Source organism: Trichophyton verrucosum (assembly GCF_000151505.1).
Source record: "Trichophyton verrucosum HKI 0517 chromosome Unknown contig00102_1.f1.exp, whole genome shotgun sequence".
Taxonomy (NCBI): domain Eukaryota; kingdom Fungi; phylum Ascomycota; class Eurotiomycetes; order Onygenales; family Arthrodermataceae; genus Trichophyton; species Trichophyton verrucosum.
In genome coordinates this window covers 8,032-32,637 of record NW_003315571.1, presented here as the reverse complement: position 1 = coordinate 32,637, position 24,606 = coordinate 8,032, and the positions used below count along the sequence as shown (strand labels likewise).

At 49.0% G+C, this 24,606-nt stretch overlaps 8 protein-coding genes and 2 non-coding genes across 10 annotated transcripts; 5 read left to right on the top strand and 5 right to left on the bottom strand.

The window, feature by feature from the left end:
* Positions 1–115: 115 nt before the first annotated feature.
* TRV_01230 (uncharacterized protein) lies at positions 116–1,822 on the bottom strand (the record flags this gene model as incomplete). Its single annotated transcript, XM_003024566.1, has 1 exon — positions 116–1,822. The coding sequence occupies one exon, from the start codon at positions 1,820–1,822 to the stop codon at positions 116–118; it is 1,707 nt and encodes a 568-aa protein (XP_003024612.1).
* Positions 1,823–3,917: 2,095 nt separating this feature from the next.
* On the bottom strand, positions 3,918–6,802 carry TRV_01229 (telomere silencing protein Zds1, putative; the record flags this gene model as incomplete). The annotated part of the gene is made up of 2 exons (XM_003024565.1): positions 3,918–6,496; positions 6,691–6,802. The coding sequence occupies 2 exons, from the start codon at positions 6,800–6,802 to the stop codon at positions 3,918–3,920; spliced, it is 2,691 nt and encodes an 896-aa protein (XP_003024611.1).
* Positions 6,803–8,431: 1,629 nt separating this feature from the next.
* Positions 8,432–9,769, bottom strand: TRV_01228 (DUF500 and UBA/TS-N domain protein; the record flags this gene model as incomplete). Its single annotated transcript, XM_003024564.1, has 3 exons — positions 8,432–9,466; positions 9,535–9,638; positions 9,727–9,769. 3 exons carry the CDS (start codon positions 9,767–9,769, stop codon positions 8,432–8,434), a joined length of 1,182 nt encoding a protein of 393 aa, XP_003024610.1.
* Positions 9,770–10,548: 779 nt separating this feature from the next.
* On the top strand, positions 10,549–12,519 carry TRV_01227 (uncharacterized protein; the record flags this gene model as incomplete). Its single annotated transcript, XM_003024563.1, has 2 exons — positions 10,549–10,558; positions 10,601–12,519. The coding sequence occupies 2 exons, from the start codon at positions 10,549–10,551 to the stop codon at positions 12,517–12,519; spliced, it is 1,929 nt and encodes a 642-aa protein (XP_003024609.1).
* A 1,400-nt stretch (positions 12,520–13,919) lies between these two features.
* On the bottom strand, positions 13,920–13,999 carry TRV_01226. The gene has a single exon. It is a non-coding gene; the product is annotated as a tRNA-Thr (tRNA).
* Positions 14,000–15,609: 1,610 nt separating this feature from the next.
* Positions 15,610–15,681, top strand: TRV_01225. Its single transcript has one exon. It is a non-coding gene; the product is annotated as a tRNA-Ala (tRNA).
* A 183-nt stretch (positions 15,682–15,864) lies between these two features.
* Positions 15,865–17,992, top strand: TRV_01224 (Smr domain protein; the record flags this gene model as incomplete). Its single annotated transcript, XM_003024562.1, has 2 exons — positions 15,865–16,158; positions 16,319–17,992. 2 exons carry the CDS (start codon positions 15,865–15,867, stop codon positions 17,990–17,992), a joined length of 1,968 nt encoding a protein of 655 aa, XP_003024608.1.
* Positions 17,993–18,397: 405 nt separating this feature from the next.
* On the top strand, positions 18,398–19,101 carry TRV_01223 (uncharacterized protein; the record flags this gene model as incomplete). The annotated part of the gene is made up of 2 exons (XM_003024561.1): positions 18,398–18,650; positions 18,722–19,101. The coding sequence occupies 2 exons, from the start codon at positions 18,398–18,400 to the stop codon at positions 19,099–19,101; spliced, it is 633 nt and encodes a 210-aa protein (XP_003024607.1).
* Positions 19,102–19,771: 670 nt separating this feature from the next.
* On the top strand, positions 19,772–21,487 carry TRV_01222 (uncharacterized protein; the record flags this gene model as incomplete). The annotated part of the gene is made up of 3 exons (XM_003024560.1): positions 19,772–19,872; positions 20,056–20,161; positions 20,219–21,487. The coding sequence occupies 3 exons, from the start codon at positions 19,772–19,774 to the stop codon at positions 21,485–21,487; spliced, it is 1,476 nt and encodes a 491-aa protein (XP_003024606.1).
* Positions 21,488–23,269: 1,782 nt separating this feature from the next.
* On the bottom strand, positions 23,270–24,093 carry TRV_01221 (ThiJ/PfpI family protein; the record flags this gene model as incomplete). The annotated part of the gene is made up of 2 exons (XM_003024559.1): positions 23,270–23,360; positions 23,528–24,093. 2 exons carry the CDS (start codon positions 24,091–24,093, stop codon positions 23,270–23,272), a joined length of 657 nt encoding a protein of 218 aa, XP_003024605.1.
* Positions 24,094–24,606: the final 513 nt, after the last annotated feature.

The following is a 24,606-nucleotide window of genomic DNA, read 5'->3' as shown; positions in this document are numbered from 1 at the left end:
GGGTAGTGGGAATACCAGCAGTTCAAAGGCAATTATGAGGTTGAAAGTAACTACCCCAATAATAGTAGGGGGGATAAATCTTGGGTTTCTGATATATGGATAATACTTTTATTGGTTAGTATGGGCTACCGTAATCCTCGATGGGTAGCAGGAAGATACCGACCTGAAGGCAATTGGCCACATATGTTAACACGATGACGCCTGCCGTTTTCCCATAAACAACATACCAGACAGCGAGTGCGAGGATGGTGGATAATATTGTTGCTATAAATCGACCCATCAAACCAAAAAGAGAATTCCCACTGGTAGGGTTCATCGCAATGAGAATGACAATCACAACCCAGATAGCGCGCACCCGGAAGAAGAAGGCCTGGGTTTGCGGCAGGTATGCAAGTATCACAGCACAAAATGCTGCGATTGCAACTCTGACACCAAACGAACTTTGTTCAGAACTCAGAAAATGGGAAATGGCCCTGATTCCACAGCCGATTCTCTGCCAGGTGTTTGTAGGAGGCATATGCTCCGGATCAGGGTATCGGGACTTTAAAGGATCTTGGTCTTTGGAGTAACGATTGTCCGTTTCCTGTCTCCTTCTGCTTGTTGTATCTTCTTCTTTATTGCCATCATCTTTCTCTTCTGGGTCACTGGCGAAGAACCACTGCTTTACGTATTCCCGTTCTGGAAATTGGAGCCGTTTTGATTTTATTGTCCCATCGGCAACCTTTCTTTCTGCAAAATATACCAGATCTAGTACTGCTTGAAGCAGAATATCTTGCAGATGGCCAATGAATAGGAGAACGAAAAACTCCTTTTGAATAGTACGGGGTTCCTGTGCAATACTGCCTCGTTCATGGAAAGGAGCAAAGGCAGTGAGCGTTGCCCACTTTTCTGGCAGATGCTTCCGCAGAGCAAGATAATTGTTTAATTTCTGTTCGAATTCAGTAACAAAATGCGGATTCCCGGGTACACACTTTTCTGAAGGTGCTTCCTCATCTCGAGACCCAGAAGTTGTTCCACGGCTTTTGGGCGGCTTTATTAGCTTTAAAGTTATAAAAGCATGCTGGAACCCAGCTTCCACAAGCCCAGAGGCAGTTTCTAGCCTTTCGCAAAGCGGTTGTACAAAGTGCTCGGTGATCTCAGGGATTTCATATTGCGACTCACTTGGCATCAAAGCTGGGCGTCCTCCCACCACTGGCCTATACCCATAATCAGTAACGCGGACCTCATCCATGTCTGCAGCCTCCACTGTCTTGGTTAGCTTTCGAAATACCTCCGGAAGCATAGCAATTCCAGAAAGAGGAAGTAGGATGGAACGCAGCAGAGAAAAGAGGGTCTCGAGGTCTTCCGCAGTTAGTCTACCCCAGGCAATCTCCTGTTTTGCAAAATATAATTCTGCACGGGCAGAAGAGTGGATGGACGAGAGATTTCGGATTGCATTTTTCAACTGAGAAGCCTTTGATTCACTCTCCGTAGGTTCCTTTTGTTTATTATCCCTTTTCCTCCTTTTTCCGTGCAACATATGAACTGAATTGGTCCTTCGTCGAGCTATAGTGGCGCGTCGAGTGAGCTGCCATGGCCCTTCTTCCTCACTGCATTTCACAAATGCTATCTGGCTATCCAGTATTTCCTTCACTATTGTAGGATATCCTCTGATTGAATGAAAGAAGGTACTGCGACTTGTCGTGGGTAAGATGAATATAGAGACACCTGTCGATATAGCAAAGCCGATCAAAAATGCGAGCAGCAAGCTCTTTACTCCCTGTAGCCCAGAGGAGAGCGAGGTTATCACGCCTGCCCTAGTCATAGTGATTGCAATGAACATAGAAAAGGTTGAAGCTGGTGCTTGAAGTTCTATTGGCCTGAATGCACGAATGGAGTTCACAAGCCTATTTTCAAGATATAGTTAGCACCGTAGGAAGAATTCTAATCAATAATAGATGTTGCATTACCAAATAGCGAATAAAAACCATATAGCTGCTACCGCACAGGCACTTGCATTATATCCGCCAGCTGGTTTCCCCTGAGGCGTTGTGTGTTCTCTCGCTTTGACCACACAATATATTCCTAAACAACATATTGAGGCGGAAACACAGAGTGCACTGAGGGAGAATATCATGATTTTGGTGAATCTTGCCCGGGGTAGGAGGCATTGGGCTACCACAGCAATAATTGCAGATAAAAACCCGTAGTTCTGTGAGACTCCTGTCACTAAGTCTGACTGATACCTATTTCTTCAATGTCAACTCTATGCTTCTACCTGCTGGACAAACAAATGGAAAAGCGTACATTGCTATCACAATCGTTGGAGGTAAACCACCCTTCAACATCTGAAGTATGGTTCGTCTATCAATCTCCAAAGCTTTCCATACTGCCTTTGGAGTCCAGTGACTCCATGATCTTCTCCCCATACTTTTTGCCGTCGTGCATTGACCATCGGGCAAGTAACCTAGTCTTTTAAACAATGTTCAAGATAATCTCATCCTTGATATCGTAATATATTGCAGCCTGTACAGAGTGTTGTTGTCTGGGGTTTCTGCGTATTCAATGAAGCTACACTGTATGCGGCTTGTGCTGTGAAGACAAGATAAGGTAAGTGCAGTTAACTTTATTTTTAGGTAACGACCGGGAAGATGACGTCATTGTCAGAGAGCCAGACAGCTATCTACTTGGATATATAGAATAGGTAGTCCCTTACATACAAAGTGAGAAGCCATTTGAAAACATCTCCTGCAGCTATATAATAAGGTAAGGGAGCTTGAGTAATAGAAGTCTATAATAGCCGAGCAGTCGTACGGGCGGCTAATATTATTTTCAAGTGTTTGGCGGTGGTGGCCTGGAGCTGGCAGTGGAGAGAAAAGCTTGATGGAGTATGGCTAGGAAAATCAGGGAAGTCAAGCTAATCCGAGGTCCCCAATAGTGGGAGGAGAATGCTCACTGGTGTGGCTTGAATACTGAAGAACCCCTCGGTCGTCACTAGAGGGCTCGAGGCCAGGGCCGATAACTACTTGGTTTATCCACTTTATTTTCCTACGAGCTTATTCCCGCCACCGCTAGGATCACCCGTTCAGATCCGAAACCACCCGTCAGATGCAGCGGGACTCAGAAGTCTGGAGCAAAGGAAGTGTGATTACTAAGGTTACAAGCGCAAGGCTGGTGGTATCATTCAAGGATATAATGTGACATCGACCGACGCCAGACTGCGAGAAAGGCCGCACATTCACACAAAATACAGGCTGGTGGATATTTGTCGGGCTAGGGGAGAAATTGGAATGACTAGCTCGCTGGCTATTGATAAGGACTCGAGAGAGAGATGACTCGTGATTTTTCTTTTTTCTTAAAAAAAAAAAAACAAAGATAGGGGGGCCAGTTCCGTTAAAGGAGAAAAGCAGTGTACATGGGAGAACCATTCAACATGCGTTAATACGTTTATAACGAGGAGATAAGGACGGGGCAGATAAAAAGCCAAATGAAAAGCAAGAAAGACGGTCCCGCTATGCCACCAGTAGAATCAAAATAAAGGAAGGAAAAGATGAGTAGAATATCTAATGTGTGTGTATGGAAGGGCTCCCATCTCTGGGTCCCGGAGTGGGCGAGCGCAAAGTATAAAAAGAGTAAGGAACGAGGGGGTATGGACAGAGGCATATTGAAGGTCTAGGGAGATGAGGTACGAGGGAAAATATAGTGTTGTAACCAAGCTATGTATATATAACAGGTTACCAACTACCACATACCATCGTGGTCATCCGCTCGTCCATCTGAGTAATCATATCCCTGACTCGAAGAATGTTGAGACTGCTCATATCCATCGTCAAGGTCATAATCGTACATTTGCGAATCTCCATTTTCTGCATATGAGTCTTGGTCATGGCCCTAGAAGGGAGCGTTAGCTTTGTGTTATGTAAGTAATGAGAAGATGGTCAGGCAAGGGAAGCAGGAGTGTCTACATCTTGGTAATGAGAGGGATCGTCTGTCGCCTTTTGTTGACCATGATTTTGACTCTGCTGCGTATCCTTCTTCTTCGCCTTGAGTTTGGCGGGTGAGGTTGGTAGTGCCATGTGAGGGTGCATCTGCTGCACTTTGGCGAGGTATGAGTACATGAAGTTGCTCAGAAGAACCTGTGAATATAGAGCTCTCCGTGGATTGGCCAATTTGAGATGGGCCATGCGATATATGGCACGTTCCTCCATGATCGAAAAGCGGGTCCAGTTGTAGTCGACATCAGCCTTAAGGTTATAATATTTGATTTCTGGCGAGGGTGAACGAACGCGAGAGCGCGAATGTTTTCGGGAGTGGGAATCATGTGAGCTGGATTTTTTCTTGCTACCACCAAAGATAGATGAAAATAGAGACGGCTCCTTTTCCTTTTTGGGAGGAGGAGAGGAGGATTTGCGTAGTTGCTCCTTACGGGCAGGGCGAAGCTCTTCGTCAACGTCAGGGCGGTCGAGGACGAGGCTTTCTCTTTCTTTAGACTTGGCAGGAGCTTGTCCGTCGATGGATGTCTGAAGCAGGTCAAGACGGGCGTTGTCATGTGGTTTATCCGTCTTGCCGTATGACTTCGACGTCTTGCGTTTTGCTTCCTCTTCTTTCTTCTTCTCCTTCTCTCTCTCTTTTTCCTCGGATGCTGCGCCTCGTCGCCAATGCCAGCCTGATTTTTTCACCTCCGGGTCCTTCTTAATCTTGCCCTTTTTATCCTTTTCTTTTTCGTCGGATTTTCGACGTTCTTGGACAACACTCTGAGCATGGGAGGATGCTGGGGTAACAATCTTGGGCAACGGATCGCTGATGGGAGGAGCTTCTTTGGTTGGTATGATAAGCCCGGCTCTCTTGGACGTTCGACCTGTGGCAGGCTCTGGGGGTAGTGGTGCTTGAGGTGGGAGCGAGGGAGGTGGGTGATGTGATGAATTCCGCTCCGGTATGTATAGCTGGTTTTGTTGTTGGTTGCTGGTGTTGATGGGGGTGGTTGAGGTGGTGGTTGTGTTGCTGTTATTACCGCCTGTTGAGCGTAGGGAGTCTGTCCGGGGTGGTTCAATGGGCTGTGTTTGCAATTGTGGTTGTGAGAGTGAGTGATGATGCAGTGAAGCAGCGGGCTGTTCGCTGGGTTGGGATGCCCATTGCTGCGTACGGGATGGTGCACTGGCACGGGCGGGTGTATGGTTGTGCTCAGGGGCCGTCTCTGTGGCAGAGGGAGGCAAAGCTGAGGACAGTGATCCTGGTTTTGACCGGGCTGGCCGCGAGTAGTTGGTTGCGTTACTATCGTACCCTGCCGGATCTGTGGATACCCTGGTCAGGCCCGGCAAGGGAGGCTCCTTGGTAGGTGTAGACGATCGTTTGATGCTTGAATTATCAGCAGTATCCTCCGACTGGCTTACATCCGACTGTCTTGCAGCTCGTCTTGAATGAGGTACCCGCTCTCCTGCCTTCAGGCTACCTTTTCTGTAGGTTGTTCTCCTGGAACGGCGCAAACTAGAGCCCGGTGGCGCAGGAGGCAGGATCGGCACGTCCTCATCAGCAAAAGTCCCAAACTGGTTTCGTGGTTCTTCGGACAGGGCTGCTAGGTTTGGCTTTTTCGACACTCTAGAATCCTCTCTTCCAATGCTGGAACTGTCCACCTGGCGTGAGAGCAGTGATTTCTTGCGCGACAAACTGCTTACTGAACCCTGGCGTTGCAGCAGCGCTGCTCCCTCGGTGGGCGAGAGTTCTCCAGACCTCCGCTGTATCTGATCGGCTTTGCTGTCTAGAAAAGACTTGAACTCCTTGGGAGCGAGGCCCGGGTGAAGATGTGCGGGCACCCAGAAGAGACGGGATGCGTCGTCCTCGTCCGCAGAGGGAGAAGGGGCTATTGAAGACACAAGACCGCCAAACGAAGGTAAATCCGGGTCAAGGGAGCCTACGTCCATAGACATACGGCGAAGAGCAGCGAGGTTACTGAGCTCCTGGGCGACGGTTGCAGGGTCAGACTGGCAGTCTATATCCGTCAGGGGGAAAGAGACCGGCCCATCAGAGGAAGAAGAATGGCTCCGGCTGGGGGAGAGTTGGCCGGTACTATCGTTGGGAGAGAGCGTATGACGTGACGGGCTTCCGTGGCCGTTGACACCGTTTATCGAGCTGGAGCGGATGGGCAGATGAGTTCGATCCTTGGAGCCCCCCGTGCTGGAGCCTGACGCCGAAGCTGAGCCGGGAGACGAGGACGCCGCCATGGTCCGGTTTATGGGGTTTGTCGAGAGGTTTTCCTCCTGTGATAGATAGCTCAGACGCTTCGAGTCTCTCGGGCTCGCACTTCCATTTCCATGGCTGCTGCCACTCCCACTTCCAGCCGAGCTGCCGTCGTAGGCGTCATTGTACATGTATCCAATCGCCTCCGTAACATGGCGGTTGTCGTCACTGATAGAGAGATGGGCCAGTCGCCTGGACGAAGCGCCTCGGTTGTCTGGCTGGCGGTAACTGTCTGTAGAGGCCTGCAAACGGGTCAGAACTGCGTATATCCATCCGCCATAAACTAGAATGACACCCCCCCCCCCCCCTCCACGCCCCTCAATAGAGGTCTAGACGCCCGCAGAAAAGAGGCATTCACGGAGGAAAGAGAACACAAGGCCGTTTATAGGGAGAAGAACGGGGGGCGAGAGAGAGGGGAGGAGGGGGGGGGAGGTAATGGCAATGATTGCGCGGGACGGCCCTTACCTGCATGCTAACGGGGGAAGAAGCACGGCACTCCAGCAGCGGCAGCAGAGAAAAGGAACAGGGCGAGCGAGGCCGACTGGGGGATATTCCGCCGGGGCACTGAGCTGCTGTTGTACAGTGTCATCGAAGCATGTAGAGCAGGGCGAGCTCGCGGGCAGCAGAGAGGGAGCAGCAACCAGCGGCGCAAGAGTCTGCCTGTCCTGTCTGCCCAGCAGTCGACCCGAGGACGGGCAACGAGGTCGAGGCCAGAAGGGGAGCGAACGGCCTGCTATATCAGCGCTGTTAACGGCGAGGGACAGGGGGGCGGAGGGTCTGCTGTTGGGCCGTGGCCGCGGTTCGTATCCAGCAGCGCAGCAGAGGGACAGTTGAAGCAAGCAGATAGATAGTATGGAGGAGACCCGGGCCTGGGTTGATAGAAGATCGATAGGAGGTTTTTAGCTAGTTCGTTAGTTAAAAAGAAGGGCAGAGCGAGAAGGCGATCTCGGGCTTGCAGCAGCGCCGCGGCAGAGGCGGAGGGGGGAAACGAAGAAGAGGCCAGCGCCAGCACCAGCAGCGAGCAGCGAGCAGCGAGCAGCTAGCTAGTTAGTTAGTCCGTCTCTGTCAGTTCGTCCGTCTGTCTGGTCGATGTCTTTTCTGCCCTATCTTCTTTTCTTTTTTATGACTGGCTGGTGGTGAATAATAATATTTTTTTTTTTTCCCAGCGGCGGGTTGACTGTGCGCTGTGGGAGTTGCTTCGGGCGCAAGGAAGATCCCAGCGCGCAGCCACGCAGGGGGACAAGGCCAGGAGGAGCAAAGGAGAATATTCACGGCAACGGAGGGACGAAGCGGTTAAGCAGCTAGCTAGGTGACAGAAGTGAGTGAGTGAGTGAGTAGACAGACCTGGCTCTGGGGATATGTAAGTAGAGCAGGAGAGACGCCCCCCGGGGGATCCTGCAAGGTCATCTTCCTGACTACACGAGACCAGGCATGCAGCCACAGGGGTCGTTTATTATACTTGATATATCCGCTTTATTTATAGCAGGGCATCTAGTTACAGGTCTACGGACGTCGCCTGGAGCTCGACAGGCTTCTGCGAGGTGCGAGAGGGCTGCCTGCTCGCATTCACTCTGGCTGTCGGCGTGACTCGCTGTCACCGTGATCCTGCGCAGACGGGGCGGTCATTGGGCGCCACAGGCAGTCTGATATACATACTGGACACCTCCTGAGTTATGGATTATTATGGATACCGAGAGACGACGACGACGACGGCCACGGAGAAGAATAAGAAGATGATGATGGGATGTCCAAGACGGTTTACCGAAAGCTGATACAGATCGGCTGGGGGAGGGTGTTTATTCCGGCCAGCCTTGTTTCCCGCTAGACATGCCCCTTAATCTTGCCGCTCAGTGAAGCGCGGGCTGGCTCCTCCAACGATATAAGAAGGTAAATGTTTCAAGTTACCGGGATAAAGGATAGGATGTTTGTGTGTGTCTGTGTGTGTGCGTGTATATATATATGTGTGTGTATTTGATAGGCAGGTAGGTACATGGAGGGTAACTTGGGCTAGACAGAGAAGGGAGGAAAACGCCTGCAAAGGAAATGAAAAAACAAGAAAGGACGGGAGGGCCATGCATGCATTCATCGCTGCAGGGGATGGGAAAGATGGAAAAAAGGCAGCTCGTGGGAGAGATGACGGTCTATTGCTGTCGACAAGAGAAAAATAATGGGAAAAGAAGGATGAAGCAGAACGGGCGGCAAGTGGTTGAGTGATGGTCTACTTTCCGGCTTCGACATAGTTGCTCGGGAAAATACCGACTCTGTTCCCAATCCTGCCCGTCCACCAGTCGTCCTGCTTCTCTGTCCGCTTCACGATGGTGATAATCTCCCCCTTCTTGAACCCTAGATCCCCTTCCTGGTCGGCATCAAAGGTGAAGAGGGCTAGGGCCTGATCCTTGCCCAACTGCGGTTTCTGTCCAAAGACAGGTTTCGGGGCCGTCGGACGGGCGGGGCGGCCATCAAACGCTCCTCCTACTCCCCGCTGGCTCTGGCCGAAGCTATCAAACGTCTCGTTCGGGTTGGCACGCCCCGCTACAGTGTTCGCTCGATTCAGTCCGGTATACTGTCGGTCATGGACGTTGTCCTGCCATGTATTGTGTCGCTGCGGCCGGTCGCTGTACTGGTAGTCGCTGGCCGAAACAGCTCGGTTCCTGCCCTCATATCCCATGCCCGCAACATGTCTGTCGTCATAGACAGGGACGTCGTTGTACATCCTCTCTGCATAGGTAGTACCAGACCGTCCCGAGAATGCCCTCGACCTGAGAACTGCCATTAGCGGCTCTGCACCGGGCGGCGGGGGTACAGCACCGCTGAGCAACTGGCTGGCCGATATGTTCGAGTTGTACATTCTCGCATTCGCGTCCTTCCGCTCAATCAGCACGCTTCCTTCCAGACTCACACCTGCAAACAGGCCCTTGGTCTTGGAATATGAGAATACGCCTGCCACTCCCTTCATGCTCGCCGCACCAGCGGCTTCGGCGTTCCTGCCCACGGGTCCAGCTGCAACAGAGACATTTCCTCCCAGTGTTATCGAGCCAGCCTGGCTGAACGTACGGACTGCCGCCGAGTCGTTGAGTATGAACACGAAATCGGTAAACTCGAAGCCGAGCTGGCCGCCAAAGCCGGCTCCAGCGGTTGTGATGGCAGAGGGAGCAGACCACGACCCGTCTCCAAGCCGAGCAACAACGACACCAGATCCAAATCGAGCCGAGCCAACGAAGCCCGCCTTTACCACAGTAAGAATTGCCAGACCCTGCGGACGTTAGACTTTTGACACTTGGAAACCAAACAAAGTTATAGGAGGGGGGGCAAAGCACCAACCTTTGCATGGCCGAGAATCTCTGGCGGAATGACCTTCTCAGGTCCAAACGACTCCGACGGGTCAATAAACGAGACTAGGATCTTGCTGGCTTTCCGACATTCACCTATAGTCGGCACGTATACGTTAGCAACACTGGTGGCACTAATTACTCTGCAGACATAGCCAGAGAACAATGTAGATTCGCAACATACTTGCCAGTGAAGAAGGCAGCGGATTATTGAATCCTAACGGCATCTTCCAAAGACTGTGAACCACAGCTTGCCTCCTTTCTTTCAATGCTCAGCTTGTTCTGTGCCGTGAAGGTGCGAGTATATATATAAGGTATGTATCCCCCTGCGTTCAACCCCCCCAAAGAACTCTCAAGTCCCTCTGATAGACGGTGAGTTATCGAACTAGATATGGACAAACAAAAGGCGCAGGTCGGTGGCGTGAAGTCGTCACTCCTCGTGCCCATCTGCGGGCGTCAGATAGATAAAAATAAAACCCTGGAGTACGAGGTTGATCCGTGGAACAGCCAGATGCCAGCCATGGCTTTTGCCTGGGCTTCGGGCGGTGCGAGGTCTTTCCTGACCTTCACCCCGGACGGCCGATGAGGCTGGGCGAAACGTTCATCCGCGCCGCTCGATGATCACCTCCCAGCCTAGATCGCAGTCCGCCAGCGTTCAGGAATCGACCAGCGGCAGCCTGTAGACTATCCTCACTCCAGTATATCTTCATCTCTCGTCTTTCTTTCCTTTCAGTTTCTTTTCCGCGAATTTTTGCACTGAAGGGAAAAAAGCGTCGACTGAAAGTTGTAGTTTCTTTTTCCTTTTTGGGCGAGATTAAGATGATTATGTCATTCATTATCTGATTGTGATTATATAAGCAGAAGCTAACGACATAAAAGAGCAGAAGCAAAGCAAAGAGAAGACGAAGACGAAGCGCAAGAGAAGAGAACGAAGTCGACGGCAAGATACAACCGGACGGCCGATGGCGATGATGAAGCCCTGAGGTGAACAAGGAGCTTGCGTGAAATGGGAACCGGTAAGCTTGCGGTCAGGATGCCTGCGTCAATACTATGAACAGTCTCTAATTATATATCTATAACAGTGCGAATCTGTGTCTGCGGCGACGAAGGGACGGGCAAGTCGAGCTTGATAACGTCGCTTGTCAAGGGAGTCTTCGTCACCAACAAGATCCAGGCCGTCCTGCCGCAAGTGACCATCCCGCCAACCATTGGAACGCCCGAAAATGTGACTACGACGACCATTGTTGACACGTCTGCCCTGCCGCAAGATCGTAATATCCTTGCGAAGGAGCTTCGCAAGTCCAACGTCATCCTCCTCGTTTACTCAGACCATTACAGCTACGAGAGGGTGGCCCTATTCTGGCTCCCGTACTTCCGTTCCCTGGGCGTCAACGTCCCGGTAGTATTGTGCGCCAACAAGTCGGACCTTCTGCACGAGCATGGCGAGTCACAGCCTATCGAGGAGGAGATGCTCCCGATCATGACGGAGTTCAAGGAGATTGACTCATGTATTCGAAGTAGTGCCAGGACGCACCGGAATGTCAACGAGTCATTTTTCCTCTGCCAAAAGGCTGTGACGTATCCGATATCGCCTCTGTACGATTCAAAGGAGTCTGTACTCAAACCAGCAGCTGTCCATGTGCTTCGTAGGATATTTTATTTATGTGACAGGGACCGCGATGGATACTTGAATGACAGTGAAATCGAAAACTTTCAAAGGAGATGTTTTGGCAAACATCTGAGCGAAGAAGACTTGGTCAACATCAAAGATACCATTCGAAGAGCATTGCCTGACTCCGTCACCCCGTCCGGCATAGACGCCAAGGGGTTTCTTCACTTAAACAAACTATATGTTGAAAAGGGCCGGCATGAGACCGTGTGGATCATACTTCGAGCATTTCAGTATACGGACAATCTCTCTCTTCAGGAGGAATTTTTGCATCCGCGTTTCGAGGTGCCTCCCTTCTCCTCCGCCGAGCTCTCGCCTGCCGGATATCGCTTTCTTGTTGACCTCTTCTTGCTCTGTGACAAGGACAATGACGGAGGTTTGAATGAGGAGGAGCTTGCCTCCATATTTGCCCCAACACCGGGACTGCCTCCCTCGTGGACAGAGGATTCATTCCCATCATCCACGGTTCGCAACGAAGCAGGCCACGTCACCCTACAGGGCTGGCTTGCGCAATGGAGTATGACCACGTTTACCTCTCCCAAGACAACATTGGAATACCTTGCATATCTAGGCTTTGAGTCCTTTGACCGCAACAACCCTACTACCACCGCTGCGCTTCAAATCACCAAACCCCGAAAACGTCGCAGGCGACCAGGGCGAGTGGGCCGGAATGTCGTTCTTTGTCACGTCGTGGGCGCACCAGGCTCGGGTAAATCCGCTCTTCTAGACGCCTTCTTATCCCGGGGATTCTACCCATCCTACCGCCCAACCATCCAGCCTCGCACTGCCGTAAATACTGTAGAGCTTCCAGGCGGTAAACAGTGCTACATGATCCTCGATGAGCTAGGCGAACTGGAACCTGCTATTCTTGACAACGAGGCAAAGCTACTCGACCAGTGTGATGTGATTGCCTATACATACGATTCATCAGACCCAGATTCGTTTGCCTACATACCCAAGTTACGAGCCAAATACCCACACCTCGAGGAACTACCAAGCGTCTTTATTGCCCTCAAAGCTGACTTGGATCGCACCACTCAACGAGCCGAGCTGCAACCAGATGAATATACCAGTAAGTTGAACATGTCTGGGCCGCCGTTACACGTCAGCGTAACCTGGAGTTCAATACAGGAGTTGTTCGTGCATATCGCTGAAGCAGCGATGGAGCCGAGCACCGCTTTCCCCCGTGTCGAAGAAGACGCAGAAGGCAAGTGGATGGCATGGGGAATCGCCATCGGAGCCGTTGTTTGTGCCAGCGCCGCAGCTGTTGTCATTTGGAGGCGGGTCAGTTGGGGAGGGAAATATTAGTATCCATGGTAAACGTCATTTTTAACGTCACTGTACGATGAGCGATACATTTAGATACCCATATATGAAATTAATTATTTACTTCATAATATCTATCTCGAATCTACAGGTAATCGTTTCTTACCTGTTTTCAGGGGCTCCGTAGTTAATTAGCTGGCTCAGGACATTTGATAATCACATGATAAGGTATAGTTAGTTAACCCCGGTCTCCGAATCGCAACTGAAGCATCGGTTAACGACGACGAATGACGCCCAAGCCGCAACTTTTTTACCTGGTTTCTGATCTGAATAATACGTTGAATACTAGTCAATAGATATATTGAAACCTCTAGTTTTCACCTTACTAGTACAGCGTTTGCCACATCTTTCCAGGAGACAAACACACAACCCATCACCAGTCTGCAATATTCCCGGCCTATTCCATCAGCCTAGAGACCGATCAAAATGAGCGACGCATACGAAAGAGAAAGGTATCTCCTCGCCTTGCCCTATTCAAAGGCGTTCCCATTCTTTCCTTACGAGTCGGCGCTAACTACTATCCCGTCTGCACCAGAAAAAACAACTCCCTCCTCGAGTCCCTATCGCAGAAGACAAGCGCCCTCAAATCAGTCACCGTAAATATATACGATAATGCACGAGACCAGGAAATGATCGATAATACCGTTCGTATATTCCATGCCGTTTCTTCTTGAATGGCCGATAAACTAACTCCCTGCCCACTGGACATGGGCCTGTAGAGCGATGTCTTCTCATCTCTATCGACGAACATCAAAGGCAGTGCAAGCCGGTTGACACGCATGGCCAGGCAGGGCGACAAGATAGCCGTCTTGAAACTTGCGGCCATAGTGGTAGGAGCCGGCCTTGTGCTGTGGGTTGTGCTAGGCTGGATATTTTGAAGCGATTCCAAATTGCCAGAATGATAACGCGGCGCTCCCCGCCCCTACGGAAGTTGCATATAACGCTGTTCCTGAGCAGGGTCCTGTCAGTTTGACGAAGAGCCGCTGTCCTTATGGTCCCTGGGTGTATATGTGGTGGTACCCTATGCCGACTACAAGGGTATTACGGTGGCGATGGGAACGGGAGTTGATGTCCCCAGAGCCTTGATACTGGGTTAAGGGGCTACAATACATATGAATAAACACTCTAAGTGCATGATATCTGGCGTTGGGTTCTTGTTTTCTGTTTCAGCGTGCAAAATGCAGGAGTTTTAGTTATTGATGTGGAGGGAGTATGGCACTCTGACCTTTTTGATATCTGTTACCATGTAGTTCCCCTTGTCCCTATCTATGCCAGCACACGACTAATCTTACTTGAAGAAATAACAGTAATAATCGACAATACACTCAAGCATTAGGCTCTCCTAAGAGGAGGAACAAAGGTGGCTAAAAAATAAATTCAAGAGCCCGTACTCGGGATCGAACCGAGGGCCTCATCATAGCATGAGTACGAGTGATGCGCTCTACCACTGAGCTATGCGGGCGTCCTGTGAGTGGGTTTTCGCCATTAACACTATTTATAGCACTTACATGTAATGGGTAAAATCGATGTATTCTGACCTCTTACCTTTCAGCTGGCCAAAATGTATATGGAGTATGGATGTTCGCTGCAGCCTGTCGGGGGTACTAGTGTAAGGACCTAGGTTGAAACCAAATTGCCGTGTGCATGGATGCGCTAGAATCTAGTCTATCCGGCCACTCAGTCATCCCCTTCCCCCTGGCCCTGCGCCATCACAGAGCATATCTAAGTTATATAAACAATCTCGAATGAGGTGAGTTGCCGGACTATATAGAATTGATGAAGGCCTTAGAAGTAATTGACGGTTTGCCTAGGCCGTTGCTTTATAGCAAAAATAAATGCCGGGGAGAAAGAGTAGGGTTCCCTAAGCCCTCTCAATTAGCTTGCAAGTTAAATAACTACCCACCTTATGCCCTTGAATCGTAAAACAATAGCTACACCTGCTTTTGCTGGGTGCAGCGAATACTCTTCTGAAAGTCCAGCTTGTACAAGTCACAATTAACCCAGCTATACCTGGTGGGTTATCCAGGCCAACGATACTCTCTTGATACCCAACTTAGACGTATGAGTGTTATACCTAGACATGCTCCGTATAAGTGCAGGGCAATTTATTTAGTGGTATATACACCGATCAAGTTTAAGATAACTCTTCCTGCAACAGTACACGAAGGTGACCGCTTTTCTTTTGTGACTCACCTGAGGTCTCGCTATTTCTCGCAACGTCAAACAATGCATTGCCGTCTCATGGGAATGTCGCTCCCAGGGGACCCTAGAAAAGATGGGAGAGTTGTGCAAATCAGCTATTATTTATATGTGACATGTGCCCACTGGTTTAACTCCCGGGATATCATAGAACCTGGACACAGCAATTTCATCCCACAAACATTTTCTTTTAAAGATCCTTCAAAATGGAATCCGGATACGGAGTATGCTTCATTTCTTTAAACAGACTGAGAAGTCCTTGGTAGTTGACCTGCACAACGTATGTATACCTTAACTTACCCACGGGCTTTAATAATAATTGCTAATGTGACCAGCGTTTAACGTGTGGTAACTAATATCAGAGCCTAAGGCTGGATCTTGAATCTTTGGTGACCTCCGTCGGGACCTGAGTTCGAGGTCTCACCTTGGTGGGTCGTAACGATATGACTCCATAGTTCCCTTAGGTAGGCATGTTTACCAGCCACATCGAACCGCCCAGGGACCCCTGCCTTAAACAATTTTCTTCTCAGAGCTTTTCCAGAGTAACTAGCTAATGGCAGGCCTGGATGTCATCATTGTATGGCCCTCGCGTTTTCGCTTCCCCGGGTTCCTTAGGTATTGGTATACAGTGAACATCATGATGATGATGACACTGAAGGTCAAGAAGGGAGTTGAATACCACGTGAGGGCAGTGTAGTGACCCACATTCTAAGGGAGAAATCCCTTCAAACGCTCGACAGTGGTCTCGCATATGGTTTGCAAAGGATGACTGGATTAAAAAGGGGCTGTAGACGCGATATGGTTACTCCCTATTACCCAATAGCAGGGTAAAAGCAGCCATTGCAGTATAGCGAATAGAGTTACTGTATAACTGGGCAATTAGTTTAGTGGTATAACGTCCGTTTTGCATACGGAAGGTCGTGATTTCGATTATCACATTGTCCACTTTTCTTTTCTTTTCTTTTTTTTTTTTTTTCGCCCTTTATTCTGTCAATTTAGTTAGTAGGTTTATCTACTTTGAGAAAGAGAGTCGTACGATAAACAGTACATAGTCAGCAAGTTGTGCAAGAAATCAAGGACCGCTCCAGTCTTCTTCTGCTACGGTCAACCGTGAAGTGAAGTACATGCATGTTTCATCGCTGCTGGCTACCTCTACCTAATAATCGGCCTAAGGAGCAAGAGGGCGAAAAGAACGAGGCACGTGACGCGGCCTCCAGGCGGATGACTGCATCGACACGACGTCAAAAGATCAAAGAGCGAGAAGAAGAAGATGGAACAACCCGTCGCAAACAACACGAACTCGCCGCGTTCAGTGTTGCCAAATCATATTATAAATGCCATCTCGGTTTATCGGTGCTCTCCATTCTTATCCAAGCACAAGAAATGCAACTATCTACCAGTCACAGCATCCGATCGAACCAAGTGACTACTGCCGAGCATGGATGACACGCCCTCCCTCTTGAACGTAAGTACTCTGTAGTGAGCGACGCATAGGTCTTTCTTAGACCATGAATCTACCTCGTGTAGCCACCTGTTGCCATATATCCATCTTATCATTTGATTAATACGGTATTCCCAATAGGAACTTGAGAACGAGTATTGTCCTCCTCTGGACCCTGCTCTTTTCGTCGCAATTGTGAGCGATTATGCCCTCGACGACCAGTCTGCCATCCAGCAGCTTCGAGAAACTCTGGATGCATTAAAGATATCTGCATTTGAACAAGAAGATGCCATTTTTGACCCGTCAGGAACTAGCGGGTTTGATTTTCCGGAGGACGCTTCGGCCATTGCCTCTGCACAAAGCGAACCGCAGACCTTAGGGTCTCATGAAACCAACACAACAAGCCTTGGATCAACTGTCTCTTCACTCGGTGTGGAATCAAGCAATGACCCTGGGCAGAGAACGAGAGGTGGAAATGGTGATCCAAAGTGGTCGGGTGACTCTACAACCGCCGTAAAGGGCCTCAATAGGTCGAACTCGGAAGATCAAGCGCAATATTTAAATGAGATGTTCCCCTCCATCGATCGATATACTGTTTTACATACGCTTGATAAATATGGTGGAAACGTTGACAAGGCAATGGATGTGCTGTTAAATTCATCATTTTTTGAGAACGGTCAGACTTCTGGGACGGACGAGGACCAGATCTTGGTTCCTAAAGGAGTCGAGGGATTCGAGCACTCGGTCGGTAACGGCAAGTCACGCAGGAGAGGCAAAAAGAACAAAAACAAGCAACACCTACAACACCTGTCTGAATCTGATCTCTCGCAGACCTCCTTAAGCTATAGCAGTGGAACAAAACCTGAAAATAGATGGGATAATGGGAAAAAAGATATGGAATTTATTGCTTCGAGAACGTTTCTGACCATGTCGACTATTAGTTCAGCATACCATTCAAATGGCGCGTCACTCCCAGCAACTATCCGTGCTCTTACAAGAGATGAAGCAAAGAAATCCTCCGCAGAAGGCGTGGGAGACGACGTGACTCGCTCCCAAATTGCTGAATTGCAGGAGGAATTCGCAGCGCTCTCTCATCAAGAACTTGTTGGCCTCCTCAGGTTGACGAGAAATTGCATATCCGCCGCGAACGAATTAGCAAGAATAATGGTAATTGAGCCGATACCAAGCCTTATACAACCAGAATATCGAGCAACGGGGCCGTCCGGCTCACTCCAAGCTACCACTACCTCAAATACATCCCGTACGCCTACCAGGTCTTCATCCGTTCCTGCGGCAACAGCTGTTAGACCAAACTATAACCCTGTCATTAGCAGGGCCATTGCAGACAGACATCTCATTGCAAGCCAGCAGGCGTTTGAAAAAGCTCACTCCGCTTATCGCCGTGGAAAATCGGACCGCCTTATGGGCGGTGCAGCAGGATATTACTCATCCCTCGGCCGCGAGCATTTTGAGAAGGCGAAGAGGGAGTCAGCTATTGCTGCTGATGCACTTGTCTACAGCCAGTCAACGAGCAACGTTCTAGACCTGCATGGGGTGAGCGTGCAGGATGCGGTGCGAATTGCAAAACGGAGTGTGGAATCCTGGTGGGAGTCTCTAGGTGATGAGAAGTACTCCAATCGTTTGCGAGCACAGCCTGGAGCACGAAGCTACCGTGTCGTTACTGGGCTTGGACGGCACAGCAAGAATGGTACTGCAAGATTAGGTCCTGCCGTTGCTCGGTGCCTGGTACGAGAGGGATGGAAAGTTGAGGTTGAGCGGGGTGCGCTGGTTGTGACCGGCCAGGTTGGTTATTAATGAGCCATCCATGTTCCTGAGCTATAAAGGCGGTTTTACTCAGTGAATTCCTGCCCTGTTGTGAGCGTCTAGCCTTTGGAGTTTTGATACCCAGCTTTGTCAGCGTTGGTTTACGATGCCCTGTCGGTTTTTAGATGAAAATAGTAGGTATAGTAGAATTTTTATCTATAAGCTATACTATGAATAGAAGATGATTTCAAATAGCTAAACAGCAACATCGCTTAAGCCCTCTGCGGATGCTTCGCCTTCTTGATTCCACAACGGGCTTGGCGTTGGTTCAACCAAGTATTTTAAGCTTAAACCGGCCGCAAACGTCATTTCTCGATTTTGGGTATGTGGAATCCATTTTATATGAACATTTATAAGTAACCGCATCGACTCTACAAGTTCGACAACTCTTTTTTCATGTCTTTCACGCGAGCTGTATACGGATCAATTGCATCTGGACTTGCGCCTACCAGATATACAGTCACATCTCATATTACTCGATTCAGACATAGACCAGCACTTATCCGGCCAGCTCTGCTGGGAACTTCATCTATGATCGGATTCCTGTCTTCCTTTTTAAGCAGTTCTAGCTCCAGTGCAAGTTCAAAGAATATGGCAAACTACCCTGAAAAACGGACAGATGCAGAATGGCGCGCAGTTCTCTCGCCAGGTACGTCCCAAGCTACTCCAGCTTTGTTGACATTTTGCCTATGCTGACGACTCAACTAACCCTATAAATAGAGCAATTTCGCATTCTTCGCCAGAAAGGAACCGAACGCGCCTTCACCGGAGAATACGACAAGCATATGCCCGAGTCTGGCGTCTATCAATGTGCCGGTTGCTCTGCACCGCTATACAAGGCTTCTCATAAATTCAAATCGGGCTGCGGCTGGCCGGCATATTTCGACTGCATCCCCGGCTCAGTCAAACGTCTTGAAGATCGATCTTTTGGTATTAGTAGAACGGAGATTGTGTGCTCGAATTGCGGAGGCCACCTGGGTCATGTCTTCAAGGGCGAAGGGTACGATACGCCGACTGACGAGAGACACTGCGTGAACAGCATTAGCTTGAAGTTCAACGAGGATGAAGGGGGCGCGAAGGCATCCAAAGAGAACATATAAGTCAAGAATCCATCTTGCAACTCTGTAATTAGTTAATGAATATATGTAAATTTAATGACCCTCGCGAGCTGTTATGCTTTTTCTTCTTCTTCTCTCTTCCACCGGAGATAAGGCCTCTCACGTGATATGTCATTGTATTACATAAGCAGAAATAATGCGGATTGAAACGTCAAACGCGAAGTGACTTTCTCGTTGCGCTTTCGACGAACTTCAGTGAAGGCAGCAAGAATATCTTTGATATATCTTTCCCGCGAACGCGGAGAGTACTCCATAACCGTCTGAATTGACATACACAACCAGTTATATATTTGATCTTTCGTTACAAACCATATTTTTTGATCAACTGCCCGGTTTGCCGTTATCTTTCTCGAAACATGTCTCGCCGCCCGCCAGCTCATGATCGGGCAGCCCAGAATCAGCAGATGATAAAGAATCTACTGAAGCTGACCTGCAATAAAACCTGTGCTGATTGTAAACGGAATAAACGTGAGTCTACTTTGTTTCGTACCTACCGCTCTCATGGCTGGGATTTGGTTTTCATGCGGATAAACCCCTGAATGCTATGATAGACTTATCATCTTACTGACTTCTTCCCTTAATAGATCCAAGATGGGCGAGCTGGAATATTGGCGTATTTATTTGCATTCGATGCTCGGGCATTCATCGAGGAATGGGAACCCATATCAGTCGAGTGAAATCGGTGGATCTCGACTCCTGGACAGACGAGCAGCTACAGAGCATTATGAAATGGGGGAATGCAAGGGCAAACAAGTATGCTGAATCTGGATATACAAGACCGGAGTCCGTATATGTCGCTTTTCGACAAGACTGACTGTTATGGCATAGGTATTGGGAAGATAAATTAAACCCTGGACATGTCCCATCAGAAGCGTATGTGCAACCTGTATTCACGCCACGGGTTCTACAGTGACGGAATGCTGATTTATTGGACAGGAAAATTGAGAATTTTATCCGAACGAAGTACGAATCCAAACGATGGGTGATGGATGGTCCGATGCCCGATCCATCTACACTCGAGGTAGAAGGTGATGAGGATGTGGTACGTCACTGGAGAAAAAATCTGTTAAGGCTACCAAGTTTTCTAATATCTGTATAGCCTTTAGCAGTCATACAGGAGAAGGCCAAGCTAGAACGCTCTGCGTCTCAACAACAGCATAGCTCGAACCGCCCCCGACCCACGCAGCCTCAACAGCCCGCCGTGAACTTCTTCGATGATGAGCCAGCGAACCCACCCCCGAGACCGAGGACCACAGACATACCAGGGAACAGACCCCCTCCTCAGGCTGCTGTTGCTCCAAAAACCCATAAACCAGCTGACTCATTGCTTGGGTTGGATTTCTTCGGTCCCAGCCAACCAAGTGGCGGATCTAACCGCCCAGCAAGCACTCCGGGTGGAAATACTCCCACGTCAGGTCCTTCAAGACCAGATCTCAAACAATCAATTCTATCTCTGTATGCTTCTGCGCCACCTAAACCTCAAGAACAACCTCAACATGAACGAAACTCTTCATTCAGTTCATTTTCGCTCCCACCTCAGCAGGCCTCCAAACCGGATGCCTTTGGTGGTCTTAGCGACGCCTTCAGTGGGCTGAGTTTCCCTTCCACTACATCCCCTCCTGTTCAGAGGCAGCAATCTACCTTTTCTGCCTTTGACAGCCTCACTAGCTCCAAATCTTCACCTGCGGCTCCAAAGATAACTTCACCAGCTATGTCGAGTGGTGGTAGCTTCTTTAACGATATTTCAGCGCAGCCAGACCCAAAGCCACGCCAAGTTGCATCACCACCTCCCTCTACTTTTGACCTGATGGGATCAACAGTAGGATCGACAAAAGCTCCCGCAGCACCGCCCAGCGCGTCTAATGATATGTTTGGCCTTTTCTCCTCACCAGTACCGCAGACAACCACTGCTCCAACGGCAACAGACACTATTAATACCTCGCCACCGGTAGCCTCTCCTAGCCAAACTTCTGTCTTCAATCTTTCTTTACCGCCGCAGCAACCAACCGTTAAATCTCCACCTACAAGCACCGTTAGTCCCTCAAACGCATTCACTGCAAGCACCCTGGACCCCTGGGGCGGGAATGCATGGAGCATGGCCGAACCATCACCCCCCGCGGCCGCTTCAAAGGCCACATCCGCTATGAAGGTCCCCGATACTTTAACTGCGAACGACATAGGTAGCGGTTGGGGAGCACCCTCTCCTGCTACCGCTAAGCCGGCTCCTGCGGTCGCTGCTGATGAAGATTTTGGCGGATGGGCGGACCCAACCCCAGCGCCAATCAGGAATGGAAATAGCAGCTTCAGCAAGGGTAAATCTAGCGGTTTTGGTGGTGGTGATGACCTCTTTGCCAATGTTTGGGAGTGAAGCGGCCCTGGAAGCAATATTGGTCATGGCCTTTGCACTCCCTCGTATTAGAGCTTGGGAATAGTCAAACCCATGAGAACCGTATATTTAGCCTGTCATCTAGCATGAAAATGAAAACACCATAGATGCATTTATTTCCATTGCTTGTTTTGGCCGCCTACCATCCTTTAATAGCATAAAATGAATCCAGGGCATACGAAACGGCAATATACCTTTCAATGTGTACTTCAACCATGGCTGCCTCCTTACATGGTTATCTGCGTACGGCTACTATTTGCGCCCTCCTTGCCGATTGCGCCTACTTCTGGCCATTACTATTAGCCAGCAACGCCTTCTATTGCAACCTTTGAAATCCTTTGGCAGGAGCTTTGCTCAAACAAAGGGTTCTGCTTTTATATTTGATGCCAACTTAAGCTACCTTCAACTTGATATACCCGCTCTATGGATACCCGAGTTTACGGCTATTATCCCGAGACATTGACCGTCTTCTGCTGGATCAGCCAATATGATGCTTAAATTGTTCACAACCGTCGTGGCGCTTGCTACATCTGCGCAGGGTATGTGTTACGCTCTACCTACCAATACCAGATCGCTAGGATAACCATGGCTAACGCATCAACTTTTGATTTCTCCAGCTATTCGTATTACTTACCCAGGCAGAGGCTTGGTTCTGGATCTCTCGCTCCATAACGATGTTAAATGGGTTCCCGCCCAGTATGCCGCTATCACTGACTGCTTTCATCGAGACTTATTGAATCTAATAAGCCAATAGGGCCGACCCTGAACGCTTCTCGATCGAGCTCGTGAATATGGCTGTTAATCCACCAGTTATTGTCGAGGTTGCCAACGACGTTGAAGTATCAAAGGGATCTATACTCATCCCTCCAGTGGTCAAAATTACACCCGGGTAGGTAGCAATCTGGTATCATGAAAAATCTAAGATTCTTCAAACTTCGAGCCCATTGATAAGGACAGTATTAATATATTTGATGGACATATAGGGAGTCTTATCAGTACCATTTTATTTCAAATGACCCGAAGAACCACGACATCCTCGCTCAGTCACCCCCTTTTACAGTCAAGAAACCTGAAGTTGTTCAGCCGAATAACCCACCGGCTGCTACCGTCCCTTCGAAATCGGCAGAGACCGGAAAGCCCGGGACGTGGCCGAAGTTGCCCGCTGACACCACAAGTATTTGACCCTTTCTATATTTTCTAACTCCAAAGTTGCTTGCTTTTTGCCAGCTGCTAATGTCACCCAAAGCAACTATTACTTCTAGCGAGTCGGCCAAAATTACCACATCTACAGCACCAGCCCATGCAACTACGTCGAAATATATCCTGTCAATTCCGACTATTAGCCCTTACCGCAACACTGGAGCATCGATTGGAAGTTTTATATCAATTAGCTGTGTCCTGCTAGCTCTCGCGGGTTTTGTTAATGTGGTTTAACAGCAAGCAACTAGGTCTTTTGACAGTTGGTTTGGTCAACGTTTCTCTCACGGGAGGGTGTCTTTGGTGTATAACGTTTTCGTTTTTTTCGTTGTGTTAATTGTCCTTAAGTGATGTTGGTACCTAGTTATTGCTTATTTCCTTGTGTCTGAGGGACATATCATGACACAATTCCAGTCCCTACTTTATACTTCAATACAGGAGTGTTACTGCATGACATAGCTACGATTAACTATAGTGGATTTATGTGGAGGTGGAGCCGTCAGCTAACTATCACTGACTTATTAAAATAGAAACTGTAAGATGTCTCATTTAGAGATTGGGACAAGCTTATCCAGCCAGGTTTGATAATTGGTCTTTATTCAAATGAGGGTTAGATACAGAAAGGCCAAACCATGGTGACATGTTTGGTTCATCACTTCTATTCGTACTCAATCTGTCGCCCACCCACATCGGCTATAGACAGTATGGTATTCACCAATGGCAGCGCATAGTGCTCTCGAAGGTAAGCAGCTACAAGATCGTTGCCATTCGTCACTCCGCCTTCGTACAAGTTAGCACTTCACATCCATAGTTATCTATAAATACAATGGAAGAATCATACCGCTCGTCCAGACATTTCCATCCTTTACTACTCTTCGTGTGGTGTCCCACTTCTTCACATTGGGGAATTTCACTTCCAAGTCGGATATCAATCCTCGTGGACCAGTTACGTTCTTGTGGTCCAGAATACCGGCATACCCAGCAACATAGCTCCCGGTGCATATCGATAAAATGTCGTTCCCGGCATCATGGTGCGCCTTGACAAACGCCAATACGGATTCATCGGGGACGTACTTTGGATCCGGCCCTGGTATCACCAGTATATCCAGGCTATCTGTCGAGACAGAGGTGTCGTGGATCGAGGCATTGAGTCTGATGCCGATGTTTGCCGTGCACCGGATAAATGTGCCAGCACAGTTAGGCTGTATACCGATATAGTTGATATCGACTGGTAGCCCCAGGCTAGCAATCTCCGGAGGAAGGACATCAACTTCACTAATGTAGTCCTTTGACATCATACCGAAGAGATCAACAGCTGCTAGGTCGAGGAGCTGAACCGAGTGCGTCAGAAGGACTCCGATCCGGAGTGTTTTTGAATCGTTGGCGACCATAACGGAATGATGTAGCTAGGAGAATGGAGACAAGCGGCTGGATCGTGATATTCAATTGAGAAACAGCTTGCGGTCATGAGCTGATATCGTCCTATTTATATTACAGCTGCTGTTTGACGGGCTGAATTTCATATTTGTAATCCTCTGTATGAGTAAAAGGTCTGACGCAGGATAGACCAGTTGGAAGCAAGGGTGAAGAACATTCCCGGGACAAGGAGGTGAGAACATTATGCAGAACTGGCTGTTGATGGTAGGATTTAGTGCTCCCACCGGTGCAATAGTCCATCCGTCATACAAGGCGTAGAGTTTTTGCGTACCACAAGTCGGAGAGTCGGTACCTACTTGGCAGGAGGCCTGACTTCTATCTATCCGTCTCCTGGGTGCCATCCCGCATTATAAAACAGGAGTAATGCATTAAAAGAACCGAGTCGGTGAAAAATATTTTCTTCATCCAAGTTTCAAACGCTATTAAAACTGAATAGTACATGACTGGGTCCATAAAGACATGCTATA